The 14,488-nt window shown below is 44.8% G+C and overlaps 1 protein-coding gene and 1 long non-coding RNA gene across 3 annotated transcripts; one reads left to right on the top strand and one right to left on the bottom strand.

Moving 5' to 3' along the window:
• Positions 1–1,088: 1,088 nt before the first annotated feature.
• Positions 1,089–3,575, bottom strand: LOC113069334 (uncharacterized). Its single transcript, XR_003279707.1, has 4 exons — positions 3,110–3,575; positions 2,237–2,456; positions 1,908–2,076; positions 1,089–1,186 (listed from the first exon to the last, which is right to left on the bottom strand). It is a non-coding gene; the product is annotated as an uncharacterized LOC113069334 (long non-coding RNA).
• Positions 3,576–5,950: 2,375 nt separating this feature from the next.
• LOC113080395 (uncharacterized) lies at positions 5,951–13,805 on the top strand. Of its 2 annotated transcripts, none has more exons than XR_003281852.1 (2): positions 5,951–13,064; positions 13,648–13,805. XR_003281852.1 is itself a non-coding variant. In XM_026252570.1 (2 exons), exon 2 carries the CDS (start codon positions 6,966–6,968, stop codon positions 12,765–12,767), a length of 5,802 nt encoding a protein of 1,933 aa, XP_026108355.1. In that variant the 5' UTR covers positions 5,951–6,177; positions 6,761–6,965; the 3' UTR covers positions 12,768–13,805. The 2 variants fall into 2 exon arrangements, 1 of the variants encoding a protein (XP_026108355.1); XM_026252570.1 differs by having other exon boundaries at positions 5,951–6,177; positions 6,761–13,805.
• The last annotated feature ends 683 nt before the right edge of the window (positions 13,806–14,488 follow it).

Raw genomic sequence — 14,488 nt, 5'->3', positions numbered from 1 at the left:
GCACATACTGAGCTTGTCCATATGCACAGTAGACTGAAGTGCATCCTATACAGCTAAAAATGAGTCACCAAACACCTACAGCAGACCTTGGATGTGCAACAGTGCTCTCCATCATCATCAGTTCCTATATAGATTGAAGCTCTTCTAGTGGCACATTGTGGCTGATACCACTTCAGTAATTCACTTGCCAAAAGTTTGTTTTTGCTTCAGCATCTGTCAATCTTCCTGGCAGAATTTTAAAAATGTTATATTTGCCTTTAATAATATTTGAAAGGCAAGTTATCCAGACCTACATATTACAGTAGTTACTGGTATAACACCTCAAAAGTCACCTCACACTAATCGGTCATTGGATTTTTTTTCTTTTTTTCAAATTTAAATACATTTCCTTGTTTAGAGTATTGTTTCAGTTTAAGAAGGAGAGACAGATTAAATGTTTAACATGGTTATCATGTATACCGTGATTAAACAACATATGAAAAAAAAGATGACTAGCAATTGAATAATGATTTATATGCTATTTGAAAATATCAACATAACTTACTTCGTTTCTGCTGAGGTGGTTCTGTGAGGGGTAGGATGGGAGGACTGGTGGTGAGCTGGATGGTGGACTGGATTGGAGGAGGACTGGTGATGGACTGGATGGGAGGAGGACTGGTGATGGACTGGATGGGAGGAGGAGGAGGACTGGTGATGGACTGGATGGGAGGAGGAGGACAACTGGTGATGGACTGGATGGGAGGAGGAGGAGGACTGGTGATGGACTGGATGGGAGGAGGACTGGTGATGGACTGGATGGGAGGAGGACTGGTGATGGACTGGATGGGAGGAGGAGGAGGACTGGTGGTGGACTGGATGGGAGGAGGAGGAGGACTGGTGGTGGACTGGATGGGAGGAGGAGGAGGACTGGTGGTGGACTGGATGGGAGGAGGAGGAGGACTGGTGGTGGACTGGATGGGAGGAGGAGGAGGACTGGTGGTGGACTGGATGGGAGGAGGAGGAGGACTGGTGGTGGACTGGATGGGAGGAGGACTGGTGATGGACTGGATGGGAGGAGGAGGAGGACTGGTGGTGGACTGGATGGGAGGAGGAGGAGGACTGGTGGTGGACTGGATGGGAGGAGGAGGAGGACTGGTGGTGGACTGGATGGGAGGAGGACCGGTGGCGGGCTGCTGGTTAGTACAACCTAAATGGTACAAAAAGAGGAAATTATTCACCTCCTGTAATAAGAACAAAGGTCCCCTTTTTTCTAGCATGGACTGTGCTCCATAAGGAAATGTCCAGTACATTTGTCTTTTGTATTCTTCTGTCTATAAATGCTGCCCTATGGACTCTATGCTCTCTGTAGAACTGAGGTGAGGCTGATTTTGTACTCTGGTGCAAATTGTAGGATCTCATTATCTCATGTGAAGTGGAGATATGTGTTTATAGTTTTTTGAAGTTGAATTGAGCAATGCCTCTTGCTGTTGACTATTTTGCTATGTATAGCAGACAAATCAGTGAGCTATGTGGCTCACTGACTAGTAAAAGAAACTAGGTCTGCAAACAACTGTTATTTTCATAATCTTTTCAATGAATCAATAAGTTGTTTGGTCCATAAACCATCAGAAAATAAAAAAAAGGCTGACCAGTGTTTCCCAAAGTCAAAGATGATATATATATTTATATATTAATATGTAAGACTCTGAAAGTAGAAACATTTTTTATTAAACAAAAGAAACTAAAAGAAACACCTATTGGATAAAGCAAAGACCAAATTTGATGAAGCAACAAATGAATAGCTATTTTTGGCCCACTGTGGTTTGCCCTGTGACAGCGGTACCAAGAAAATCCACAACTGTAATTGCTGTCACATTTATTTTTATGTTGACTATGGAGTAAGATTTTAAATAATCGCACACACTTACCGTCAATTAACAGTTCATAAAGAGCCTTCATCCTGTCCAGGCATTTTGCAGAATGGTCTGACAGCTGCCATTTTGGCTGGAGGACTTGTGCGGACCAGGTTTTCTGTTTCTTTGTTTTCTTTCCAATGAAGACTATGGCCTTGTACCCCAATGTGTTTAACTTTTCGACCTGAAAATAAAGATATAATATTTTATATATATATATATATATATATATATATATATATATATATATATATATATATATATATATATATATATATACACACAGAAATATAGGCAATTATAAATGTCTTAAACATTGTGGGCTACAGACGTTAAACACATACCAAGACAGATGCCTCATCAATAACATGAGAGGTGGTTTGGTTTTTGGTTTGGTTTTTTAACCACTTCTCCTTTCTGTCCTCAAAATTCTTAAGTTTTTTTGCCAGTCTTTGCTTTCTTGGCTGTACAGACTGGCAATATTTGCAGGTCTTGGTGGCCACACCAATAGCTGCTTTGCAGCCCACACAGGTTGTTATTGTTGACCCTCGTGGCATCTTAAAACTAGAATATAAAACAATCAACATTTAATAACCAAAGAGACATAGGAACTGCCTTATTTAAGTGTTACATTACAAATATTTGTAATTTGGACTATTTCAGCATTATCAGTAGGCTAGTGTCAGATATCAACACTTCATGTGTGTTTCATATTTTCAAACGCGATACAGCACGAGATATCATTAATATCGATGTAGTTTATTTTGCGTTTAAATGACTATACATTTCTGCCCTTGAGCCGTTTTAATGACCTGTGTGTAAGCTATTGCAGTGCATTTTGGGATTTGTAGTTTGAGTGAGTGGTGGGAGTGCGATTTACCGCGGGCCATTAATAAAAGACGTATGAAATTATCCGGCCACGGAAAAAAATATTGATGCAGTTGACTGTTCTGCTGCAGTGACATGAATTTGGAATCAATAAAGTTTCCAACTTATCATTCTGAACTCGATTAGCACATTGCCGCCAACTGCAGCTAACGTTAAATGGGTAGGCTAATATACGTTAATGCTGGATAAACCCCTATGACCTTGGACACATCCCTATAAATTCATGGTGATAAATAATTAACGAATGATGGCTTAGACAGCGCTAACTAACTTTATTATTCCGGTTCCGTAAGCATATGTTGATATCACTACGTGTATTCATTACCTACCTTTGAGGATGTACAGTATGAATTAGTGATGGGTCATGCGCAAAAGATGCGGCTCTGAGAGCCGATGCTTTGTAGTGAATCAGAAGAGCCGGTTCGCTTCGATTGAGAGCCGGCTCCAAAAATGTTTTTCCTTTGGCTGCTTACCTCAAGGCAGAACTTTGTTTTGATTGGTCAGCAATCGCATCGAGGCCAATCAGATGTGAGTATATGGGATCATAACATTATGTAAAAACAGAGAGGGGGGTGAAGTGAAGCGGCATTCCACTGCAAGTTAAGGAGTCGTAACAACGTTAATGGAGGGGAGACTGTGTGTATTGTGGCAACATCTGTTCCTTCAGAGAGAATCTAAAAAAACAGGGCAGATAATCACAGAAAAAAGAAATATGATCAGTCCATCAAAGCTGAGGCATCTGATTTTTTTTGAATGCCAATCTTCACTGAGGACATTAAAACTGTTTGCTTGAGTTTGGTTCTAGTTCTGTGGATTTATTTGCTTTTTTTTTTTTTATTTCTATTGGATTTATATTCGGTTTTGTTGTTAATTTGTGCAATAAAATTTTTGTTTAAAATATTAAACAAAAGACTGGTTTTGTAACAAAATAAATGCACAAAATTTAAGCAATTATAATGATTCTCATAAAAAATACTGCACATGAAAGGGTTTTCAACACACAAACCATTAATATTTGCAAAATTATGGTAAAACAAAGCTCTGCAAAAAATCCTAAATTAAGACCCATTCAGGAGTCGAAAGAGCCGGATCTTCTTTGGAAGCTGAGCCAAAAGAGCCGAACTTCCCATCACTAGTATGAATGGTGGGTGGCGGAAAGAGCGGACCCCCCCCCCCCCCCCCCCCTCCCACTCACTTGTCAATCTGCTGACCTCTGTGCCTCTGTGATAGGGCAACCCACGTGTCAATCAATGACCTCTCAGAGCTACGTTGCCCACACGTAAAAACGTGATGCCACTTTTGTGACAGTTACATTTAACCATTGTATGGTGTCCGGGTCTGTTGGACCCGTTTTCATTTTTTATCAAAATAAAAATGATACGATTAATTATTTGTTCAAACTCAGACACTTTGGCCTTGGCTCATTTTCTGTGAAGAATATATATTTATTTAATCCTTTAGCAGATGCTTTTGTCCAAAGCGACTTACAAATATTTACAATAGAAAATATATTTGAACACATTTTCAATGGCCACACACTGAACACCACATTTATATTACACACAGGATGTTCGGGTCCACTGGACTAATAGAAGACCGGGGGCTGATAAAAGTGTGGAAATTGTAGGTCCTGTGTACCTTTACTCTGTCCCCTCCTGTCAGGGCCTGCTGTTAGTGTGTGTGTGTGTGTGTGTGTGTGTTTTTGTATATGGTTTATGAGGACACAAATTTGCATAATGACATGGGTATTACAACGAAAACATGGTTTGTGAGGACATCTGTGTCCTCATAAACCATACCGCTTTAAAAAACCATACTAAATGGTGTAAAAAAAAAAAAAAATGGAGAGTTCCCGTAAACCACATATCCAAGTGTGTGTATGTGTGTGCGCGTGCGTGTGTGAGAGAGAGTTATATACTAGTGAACCATGCCATCCAATAAAGCACTGCAAACACTTTTCTTGTCTACTTAAATCTAACTATATCATTAGATGCATTGTGTAGCCTATTTGCTGTGGCATATATAAATGATTTGAATGACTGTGTTCATCCTGGCATAAAACCCTCCATAATCATAAAGATCTCAATCAAAAAAAATCTCAAACAATCCTCATTTTGATCATAATTTCAACACACACACAGGGGCGTTGCACAAGATCCCGGGCCCTATGCAGTCCTGATGGGCCTCCCTAAAAATATCCAGGTAAAATAAAATATATTCCAGACTTTTCAAGGACCCTCTCTTCCTTTGGGGCCCTTGTAATCAGTACTGGTTTTACCCCTAGTCTGATGCCCCTGCACACACGCACACACACACACACACACACACACACACACACACACACACTTGAAGCCCTCAAAGTGCTCTCTGAACCAGAGGCTGTTAGGGTACATGTCCAAAATGTGATTTTTTTTTTAACTTTGTCATAGAGCTTAACCAAATACATCTATGGAAAGGTCTTGACCTGGAGAGTAACATATATCAATCTAAAGGTTCTATATTATTCCTGCTTTGAGATATTGACCTTTGAACCTTAACCACAGGGCATATTTGAAGGCTTATAATTATGGGACAAAAAGGGTTACATACATGAGACAAACTGTAATAGATAGATGTTGACATGGGTTATAAATTCAGCATAGTCACAAAGGGATGTGGTGGGGAGGGGGGTGTGCTATGGCGTAAAAATAAAAATCCCCAATTGAACAAGACAATATTTAAAGTCTGATGCCAAAAATTTGTTTGATATCCCCTAAAATCCCTGGAATGCCACCAATTAAGTATTTACAACTTCCAATTTTAAGAAAAACCCAGTGTTTTAAAAAAAACTACAACTCCCTAGACCCCTCTTCAGTAATTGTGTTGACATCAGCACCCCAGTTGTAGTTCTTCCGTTTTAGGGTTGTGCTAGGGTTGTAAAAACATATATCTACCCAATATATCAAATATCACAAACTGACTAATAAATAATTATACTGCATGTATATGATCTTTGCTAAAAGAGGACAAAAATGTTTGTTTAATGACGATAGTTTAACTAAAACATGAGACCAGCGCGCCAACTGCTCTGCTCACGTAACGCAAAGCGGACTGTCCTAATCTCCATAGTAACGGCCATGGACAATGTTGCTACTTTCCTTATCAAAAATGTTAAAAAAAGAACACTGTAAAAAAGGCCCCCTCGTGGCCGCTAAGCATCAGACACTTTACTGTGACTCTCTCTCTCCTACGGGAAGATTACTTGCTTCACCTGGACTCTTAGCCAATCACAAGTTGACTCAGGATCGCTGCACGCTGGTAGCATTCTGTCCGAGACTTTTGCCAGTAGTGCACGCTAACTGCACGGACTTAAAACCCGTTTTGATACAACTGCTTTATCCTGTGTGCGTCTTTACAAGTAAGAATCTGTATTTTGTTGTTCCTTTACTGTCATTGCTGATGCTAGATTGGTAGTGTTTTGTCTGTTTAGTGTTGCTAATTTAAGCTCAGGTTTTTTCTGCCTGATTAGGCTTTGCGTTGTAATGCTTCTTCCTATGTATAAATGTATAAGTTTCTACTCGGGCATTATTCTTTTGTTACACATTGTATAATACCAGTTACGCACCCTCTGCACATAGTTTGTAAGCTATTGCGGCGATATTCGCCTTTAATCCAGTTAATTGGTTATAGAGCACGCACTGTCCGCATGAACACTGGTCGTCATGTGACACCTCTCAGAGCGGCCTGTTGTAGTTATTTATGTGACCGGCAGAGGGAGGCTTTGTATAGCGAATGGTTTATGCTTTCTCATTGTTATAGTTATAGCAGCCTTTTTCATTCTTCTAATGTCAGTTTCGGCCATGTTAAAATAATATTATTGTATTTTATTTCTGCTGTATTGTTAGAATAAGATACAGTCAATGCCAATAATGGTTTGTTTGCATGATAATCATTCATTTTCATTCAACTAATTGTTTGTTTTCACTTCTTTATTGTTTCAGAACCACACACACATCAATGTACATTTCAATCATGCAGTTGTAAATCCAATAAATACTTCCAGTGAAGAAATCTTGCGTGATTCTGACCGATCACCTGCTGTGAGCTCTACCTAACGATCCACAAACTATCAAAAATCAAAGAAGCCAGTCCTCTTCTAAACAAAGTGGTCCTTCGAGCCGGAACCAGAGCCTGCAGCGGAGCAAGATGTCTACCACCTCGGATAACGAGTATAATGCACAATCTAGGAGGCAGCGGTCCCTCCCTAACTACTTGCAAGATTATGACTTGTCTGATCTCCCGACCAGATCTCAAACCATGAAGCCTTCTGAGTCACAGCCTAGGGAGCGGCTAGACGAAGAGGACCACAGCAGACCTGATTCACGATCTGCACCACCAGAAAGTCAGCTGCACCACAGCCCAGCGCGATGGTCAGTCACTGATAAATGGGAATCTTCTGCAGATGAGTGGAGAAGGGAGTGCCGCATACTAGAGCGTGAAAGGGAAGATCTCCTAGCATCAATTGAGGAATTAAAAATACAGAACGAGCAGCTCAGAGCCAGGGCGGAGCCCAGCAATTCCCGTTCAGAGCCACGTACTGTAGCTGCCAGAGACAGACTTTACAGAGAAGGGCTGGAATACGGAGGTGCTTCAACCCAGTACAAATCAGTCTACTTCCGAGACAGAGAGACACCACCACAACGGTCCTCTGACAGGCGTCATGACTACAGTAGAGAGACAAAGGACTATAGGGAAACAACCAGGTATGACTCTCCCTCACCTAAAAGCTCTCCAGAGCCAGTACTCAGCAAGCACCAGGCTTCACGACGAAGCTATGAGTCCAGAGAAGGGCGCTACAGTTCTCAACATAATTATGAGCAGTGCAGCCACCGCCGCTCACCCGAGCGCTACGCCAGCTACAGAGACTCTTGTTATTCCTCCAGAGAGTACAGAGAACCATCATGCCGAGGTGACTACTCTCCTGCACGCCGCTTCAGCTACTCGCCAGATCAGCGTGAGAAACGTAGTCCCCCTTCACCTTGGCACGAGCCCAGACGCTCAGTGACTCCCCCTGGTGGACAGGAAAGAACATACAGAGGGCCTACTCCTACAATCCCGAACTTCAACCGTCCTAACCCAAGAGACTTTGCGAGACTCCGTATTGCCTTAGACAATCTCCTTCCAAGAGATGCCACTGAACGTTTCAAGTTCCAGATATTAGTGGATCATCTGAAGCTGGAGGAAGCATTGCTGGTGGCAGATTCTTACAGCAATTCTGACTACCCCTTTACTGACACTATGGCAGCTTTAAACCAGCAGTACGGACAGCCACACCAACTCGCCCTTCAGCGTATTGCCGAACTGATGGATGGCCCCAACATTCAGAGTGGAGACATCAAGTCATTCAGGTTGTTCGCTCTGAACGTCAGATCCCTGGTGAGCATGTTGGAGCAGCTTGGTTTAAAGGGGCAAGTTGAGCTGGACTGTGGTTCTCATGTCACCCGTCTACTGGGCAAGCTACCCCATGACCTGAGGTCCAGTTTCAGGCGTTACATCCACCCGCTCCGCATTCCTATCCCCACTCTTCTGGACCTGGCAGATTGGTTGGAATACGAGCTCCAGATCCAGGAGGATATAGCACAATATCGCTTGAGAAAGGACACTGGAACTAGGCCCAAAGAATCCAAGAGTAATGTAAAGTCGTCACCTAAGGCCTCAGTCCTCCTGCTGGGGGCTGAACCCAAACCGGTTAGGGAGCCAGCTAAAGTCACTCCTCCAACCAGTCTAGAAGCAAAGAAGTTCTGCCCATTCTGTGAGAATTACAAGCACACTCTGAATAATTGCGCAAATTTCAAACTTCTCAGCGCCACCCAGAAATGTAAGTGGATTCAGGACAACAACCGATGTTGGCGATGTGGCAGAGAACACCGATCAGCGGAATGTGATCTGAAGATGTGCTGTAAAACATGCAACAGCAGACACCTGCTTGTGCTGCACGATGTCAGCGAGAGAAGTTTAGTCAAGACTGACAAAGCTGAGAGAAGGTCTGACCAGGGGAAGTCCAGTGAGAGCAATCCTTCGTCCGTACCAAGTGCAGACCAAGTGCTATACATTGGCAAGCCACCGCAGGGCCCGCGTGTGCTTCTCAAGGTTAGTAAAGTTATCCTCCGCCATGGTGACCAAACTCTAGAGACATACGCTGTGCTAGACGACGGCTCTGAACGCACCCTGCTCCTCCAACCAGCTGTCCAACAACTGGGACTTGAAGGCCAGCCTGAGGATTTGCCCCTGCGTACAGTTAGACAGGAGCTGCAGACGCTTCACGGGGCGGCTGTCTCATTTAGCATCTCTCCAGCCTGTTCTCCAGCCATGGTATACAACATCCAAGGAGCTTTTACAGCACCCAAGCTCGGGCTAGGCCAGCACACGTATCCCTTTAAAGCACTGCAGAGCAAATACAGACATTTGAAGAAGCTTTCTATCCCTTCATTCAAGGACATTGTCCCGCTTCTGCTTATTGGTTCAGACCACCCTCACTTGGTGACTCCAGTTGAGCCAGTCATCTTTGGTCCCCCTGGTGCACCAGTTGCTGTCCGCACCCGTCTCGGATGGACGCTGCAAGGTCCGACCAACAATCTAAAGCATTACCTTATCGAGCAACGCTGTTTTTTCACCGCCTTCGGGGCGCCTCCAGCTGACATCTACCAGCATGTCGAGAGGCTGTGGCAACTGGACATCCTCCCATGGCGCAGCGAAAAGGCCAGTACGAGGTCACGGCAGGACAAGGAGGCCCTTGAATGCTTGGATAAACAGACGGTGCGAGTACATGTTAATGGTGTCCACCGCTATGCAACTCCTCTCCTCCGCGTGAAGAACTTTCCTCAGCTCTGCGCACCAAAGGAGGCAGTACTTCCTCAGCTCCGGAATACAGAAAGGCGGCTGGCAAAGAACCCTGAGACGGCCCAAGTCTACAATGCAGAGATCCAGAGACTTGAACAGGCTGGTTATGTGGCAAAACTACCCCCTGGCACAGAGAACACCTCAAGCAGCTGGTACATCCCTCACCACCTTGTCGAGCACAATGGCAAGCACAGAGTGGTTTTCAATTGCTCTTTCCAGTATGGCACCACTGACTTAAACAAACTCCTGCTCCCGGGTCCAACCCTTGGTCCACCACTCCTTTCAGTTCTCCTACGATTCAGAGAACACTGTGTGGCCTTCAGCAGTGACATACGGGGAATGTTTCACCAGGTCAGGCTCCTACCAGAGGATGAGCCTCTTCTCCGCTTCCTCTGGAGGGAGCTAAAGCGTGATGAACAACCTACAGTCTATCAGTGGAAGGTGCTTCCCTTCGGCACTACCTGTAGCCCCTGCTGTGCTACGTATGCCCTACAGAAGCATGTCACCGACCATACTCAGCCAGCTGATGCAGTGAGAGACTCTGTGTTAAGACATTTCTACGTTGATAACTGGCTGCAAAGTGTGCCTACAGTTGAAGATGCTAAGCCTATCATTGACAAGCTGCAGACTCTTCTTGCTGAAGGAGGCTTTGAGTTACGCCAGTGGGCCAGTACACATCCAGACACCATCCGTCACCTCCCTGCTGAGGCAAGATCGGCTAGTGCTGAAAAGTGGATCGCCCAAGGTCACCCAGATCAAGAAGAATCAGCCCTGGGCCTACAGTGGGACTGTCGAGAGGACACTCTGTCCTTCAAGTGTCGAGAAGTTCTAGCCACTGATGAAGTTGTCACTATGCGCTACATCTATAAAGTGGTGGCAAGCCAATACGACCCCCTTGGCTTTTTAGTACCTTACACCACCAGGGCAAAAGTTGTCATACAACACCTGTGGGACAAAAGGCGTGACTGGGATGACCCTGCTCTGCCAGATCACCTGCTAGCCGCATGGAGAGAGTGGGAGGACGAGTTACCTCACCTACAGAGCATAGCATTTCCGAGGTGTTACACTGGCCAAGAGTTAGACTCTCCTACCTGTGAGCGTGAGATCCACGTGTTCTGCGATGCCTCAGAGCAAGCCTATGGCTCTGTGGCATACCTCCGAACCAAGAATTCTCATGGAGTCGTCCAAGTAGCATTCGTCACCGCAAGATCCAGAGTTGCTCCAAGAAAGCAGCAGTCAATCCCACGCTTGGAGTTATGCGCTGCTCTGACTGGAGCACAAATGGCTCAGATCCTCAAATCTGAACTCACACTGCCCATCCAGCAGGTGATGCTCTGGTCGGACTCTACTACCGTGCTCAAGTGGCTGCAGTCAGAGTCATGCAGATTCAAAGTGTTTGTTGGTACACGCGTGGCAGAGATTCAAGATCTCACTGAGGGCGACACATGGAGATACGTGGACTCTGCACAGAACCCTGCCGATGACATAACGCGTGGCAAACCTCTCAACACATTGACACCAGACAGCCGCTGGGGTCAAGGCCCCACCTTCTTGTGGTGTGAACCAGACAAATGGCCACAAAGTCCTCAGATTCAGACAGAGGCAGATCAGAGTGAAGAGCTCAAGAAATCTCAGTTCTGCGGCCTCACTACTACCACGCCAAATCTTCTCCCAGATGCTAAGCAGTTCTCTTCCTTCAGAGACCTCCTGACCGCCACAACGAAGACTCTACATGGGGCGGCCCCAGGCAATGTCACAGCCTACAGGCAAGCCCAGCTGGCTCTGCTACAACAGGTCCAACAAGACAGTTTTCCTATTGACTATGCCCTGCTGCAGTCAGGGAAACCAGTCACCAAGAGCAGCAGACTTCTCAAGCTTGCACCAGAGTTCGACCACAGTGACAAGCTCATCCGTGTTGGCGGACGTCTGCGCCATAGTAACCAGCTGGAACCGGATACTGTTCACCCGGTGGTGCTGGATGCTAAACACCCAGTAACGCAGTTGCTCATCGAAGAGTACGATTACCGTCTGCACCATCCAGGCCCAGAGAGGGTCTTCTCCGAGATGCGCCGCAAGTATTGGCTACCAGGAGGGCGAGAGGCTATCCGCCACTTTCAGCGTAAGTGCCAAGAGTGTCAGAAATGGCGCGGTAAGCCACAAATCCCACAAATGGCAGACCTGCCTCCATCCAGAGTCCAACTTTTCAAGCCAGCATTTTATTCAACAGGAGTAGATTGCTTCGGGCCATACTCTGTAGCGATTGGAAGGAGGAGTGAAAAGCGCTGGGGAATAATCTTTAAATGCATGACCACCCGAGCCGTGCATATCGACATGCTCTCCAGTTTGAATGCAGATTCATTCCTCATGGCCCTAAGACGGTTCATTTCCCGCAGAGGAAAGCCGTTCGAGCTGATTTCAGACCAGGGGACTAACTTCAGAGGTGGTGATCGAGAGCTCCGGGAAGCATTCGCCGACCTTGCTCCAGACATCAAAGCTCAACTCGCCTCTCAGCAAATTGACTGGAAGTTTAATCCACCTAACGCCCCCCACTTTGGCGGCTGCTGGGAGCGCGAGATACGCTCTGTAAAACAAGCCTTGCAAGTAACCCTTGGAGCCCAGCTTGTAACAGATGAGGTACTGAGAACCCTACTAGTGGAGATTGAAGGGATTCTCAACTCCAAACCATTAGGCTACACATCTGCAGACATCGCTGACCCCGATCCAATAACTCCCAACTCACTGCTCATTGGGCGGCCAGATGCCTCTCTCCCGCAGGTGGTGTATCCTGACTCCGAGCTCCTAAGCAGTAGGCGTTGGCGCCATAGCCAGCTGTTGGCTGACCACTTCTGGAAGCATTTTATCCGTTTCTATCTGCCCAGCCTCCAGGCCCGACAGAAGTGGAATGCTGAAAACCCAAATCTGCACATCGGCAAGACTGTCCTCATGATTGACCCACAGCTCCCTCGATCACTGTGGCCAGTGGGTAAAGTGACCAGCGTCTTTCCTGGCCTCGATGGTAAAGTACGATCTGCTGAAGTGAATGTAGGAGACCGGGCGTACACCCGCCCTGTGGCTCGACTTATCCAGCTTCCAGAGTTGTCAGACTAATCACTACTGGACGAATGGGTGCCTTTCTTTCTTCTGCAGATTACCTTCAGTAATCTGGGGGCGGCTGTAAAAAAGGCCCCCTCGTGGCCGCTAAGCATCAGACACTTTACTGTGACTCTCTCTCTCCTACGGGAAGATTACTTGCTTCACCTGGACTCTTAGCCAATCACAAGTTGACTCAGGATCGCTGCACGCTGGTAGCATTCTGTCCGAGACTTTTGCCAGTAGTGCACGCTAACTGCACGGACTTAAAACCCGTTTTGATACAACTGCTTTATCCTGTGTGCGTCTTTACAAGTAAGAATCTGTATTTTGTTGTTCCTTTACTGTCATTGCTGATGCTAGATTGGTAGTGTTTTGTCTGTTTAGTGTTGCTAATTTAAGCTCAGGTTTTTTCTGCCTGATTAGGCTTTGCGTTGTAATGCTTCTTCCTATGTATAAATGTATAAGTTTCTACTCGGGCATTATTCTTTTGTTACACATTGTATAATACCAGTTACGCACCCTCTGCACATAGTTTGTAAGCTATTGCGGCGATATTCGCCTTTAATCCAGTTAATTGGTTATAGAGCACGCACTGTCCGCATGAACACTGGTCGTCATGTGACACCTCTCAGAGCGGCCTGTTGTAGTTATTTATGTGACCGGCAGAGGGAGGCTTTGTATAGCGAATGGTTTATGCTTTCTCATTGTTATAGTTATAGCAGCCTTTTTCATTCTTCTAATGTCAGTTTCGGCCATGTTAAAATAATATTATTGTATTTTATTTCTGCTGTATTGTTAGAATAAGATACAGTCAATGCCAATAATGGTTTGTTTGCATGATAATCATTCATTTTCATTCAACTAATTGTTTGTTTTCACTTCTTTATTGTTTCAGAACCACACACACATCAATGTACATTTCAATCATGCAGTTGTAAATCCAATAAATACTTCCAGTGAAGAAATCTTGCGTGATTCTGACCGATCACCTGCTGTGAGCTCTACCTAACGATCCACAAACTATCAAAAATCAAAGAAGCCAGTCCTCTTCTAAACAAACACACACACATTTATTTTTCATAACTGAAGGCGTGATTATTGAAACCGTTATTTGATGTCAATCTACTGTAACGTTAGTGCTGCGTTATAAAACACAAATATAATTAAGACAAGAGATATTTAATTTTCCACTTAATGTCCGCCGTTTTTGTTTTCCCGACAGGAACCTCGAGAGTCACATGATTGAGACACAAAACAAATTTTTTGGGAAAGTTTAACAATCACACAGTTTGCGAAAGAATTGACATTTCCCCTCTGACATTTCCGCTTGACAGCTGTTATGTCTGCATAAAGCGCCTGCAGTCCTAGCCTGGATGTCAATCAGTTCGCTGTGATTGGCCGCCTCGTCCAGCGGCAGTCACCTTCCCCACGTGAGCAGTTGACAGCATCATGAATATGAAGCCTAAAATATCGTTTTCGCCCTAGTGGCTTGCTATCGTACAGGTAATATGAGTAAGTTAACACTGGCAAAGGCTAATTAATATATAATAATATAATATATAATAATATATGTCTAATAATATATTACTTATAGGATACAATATTCAGTTTAATTTTACAAGAGTGTCTGGCCCTGATAGTGTCTGCCGAGAAATGGTTTGGCCCTCGGACAAGTGTAGTTGATGACCCCTGCCTTAGAATATAGGCCTTAATACTACTTACTTGAAAGGAACAAC

The sequence above is a fragment of the Carassius auratus genome, chromosome 5 (assembly GCF_003368295.1).
Source record: "Carassius auratus strain Wakin chromosome 5, ASM336829v1, whole genome shotgun sequence".
Taxonomy (NCBI): Eukaryota; Metazoa; Chordata; class Actinopteri; order Cypriniformes; family Cyprinidae; genus Carassius; species Carassius auratus.
Note: the sequence above shows the minus strand (reverse complement) of the source record. Positions and strands in the feature narration are given on the sequence as shown.

Excerpts from the sequence above, each read along its gene's own strand:
- LOC113080395 (XM_026252570.1), top strand. The coding sequence starts at position 6,966 with ATGTCTACCACCTCGGATAACGAGTATAATGCACAATCTAGGAGGCAG.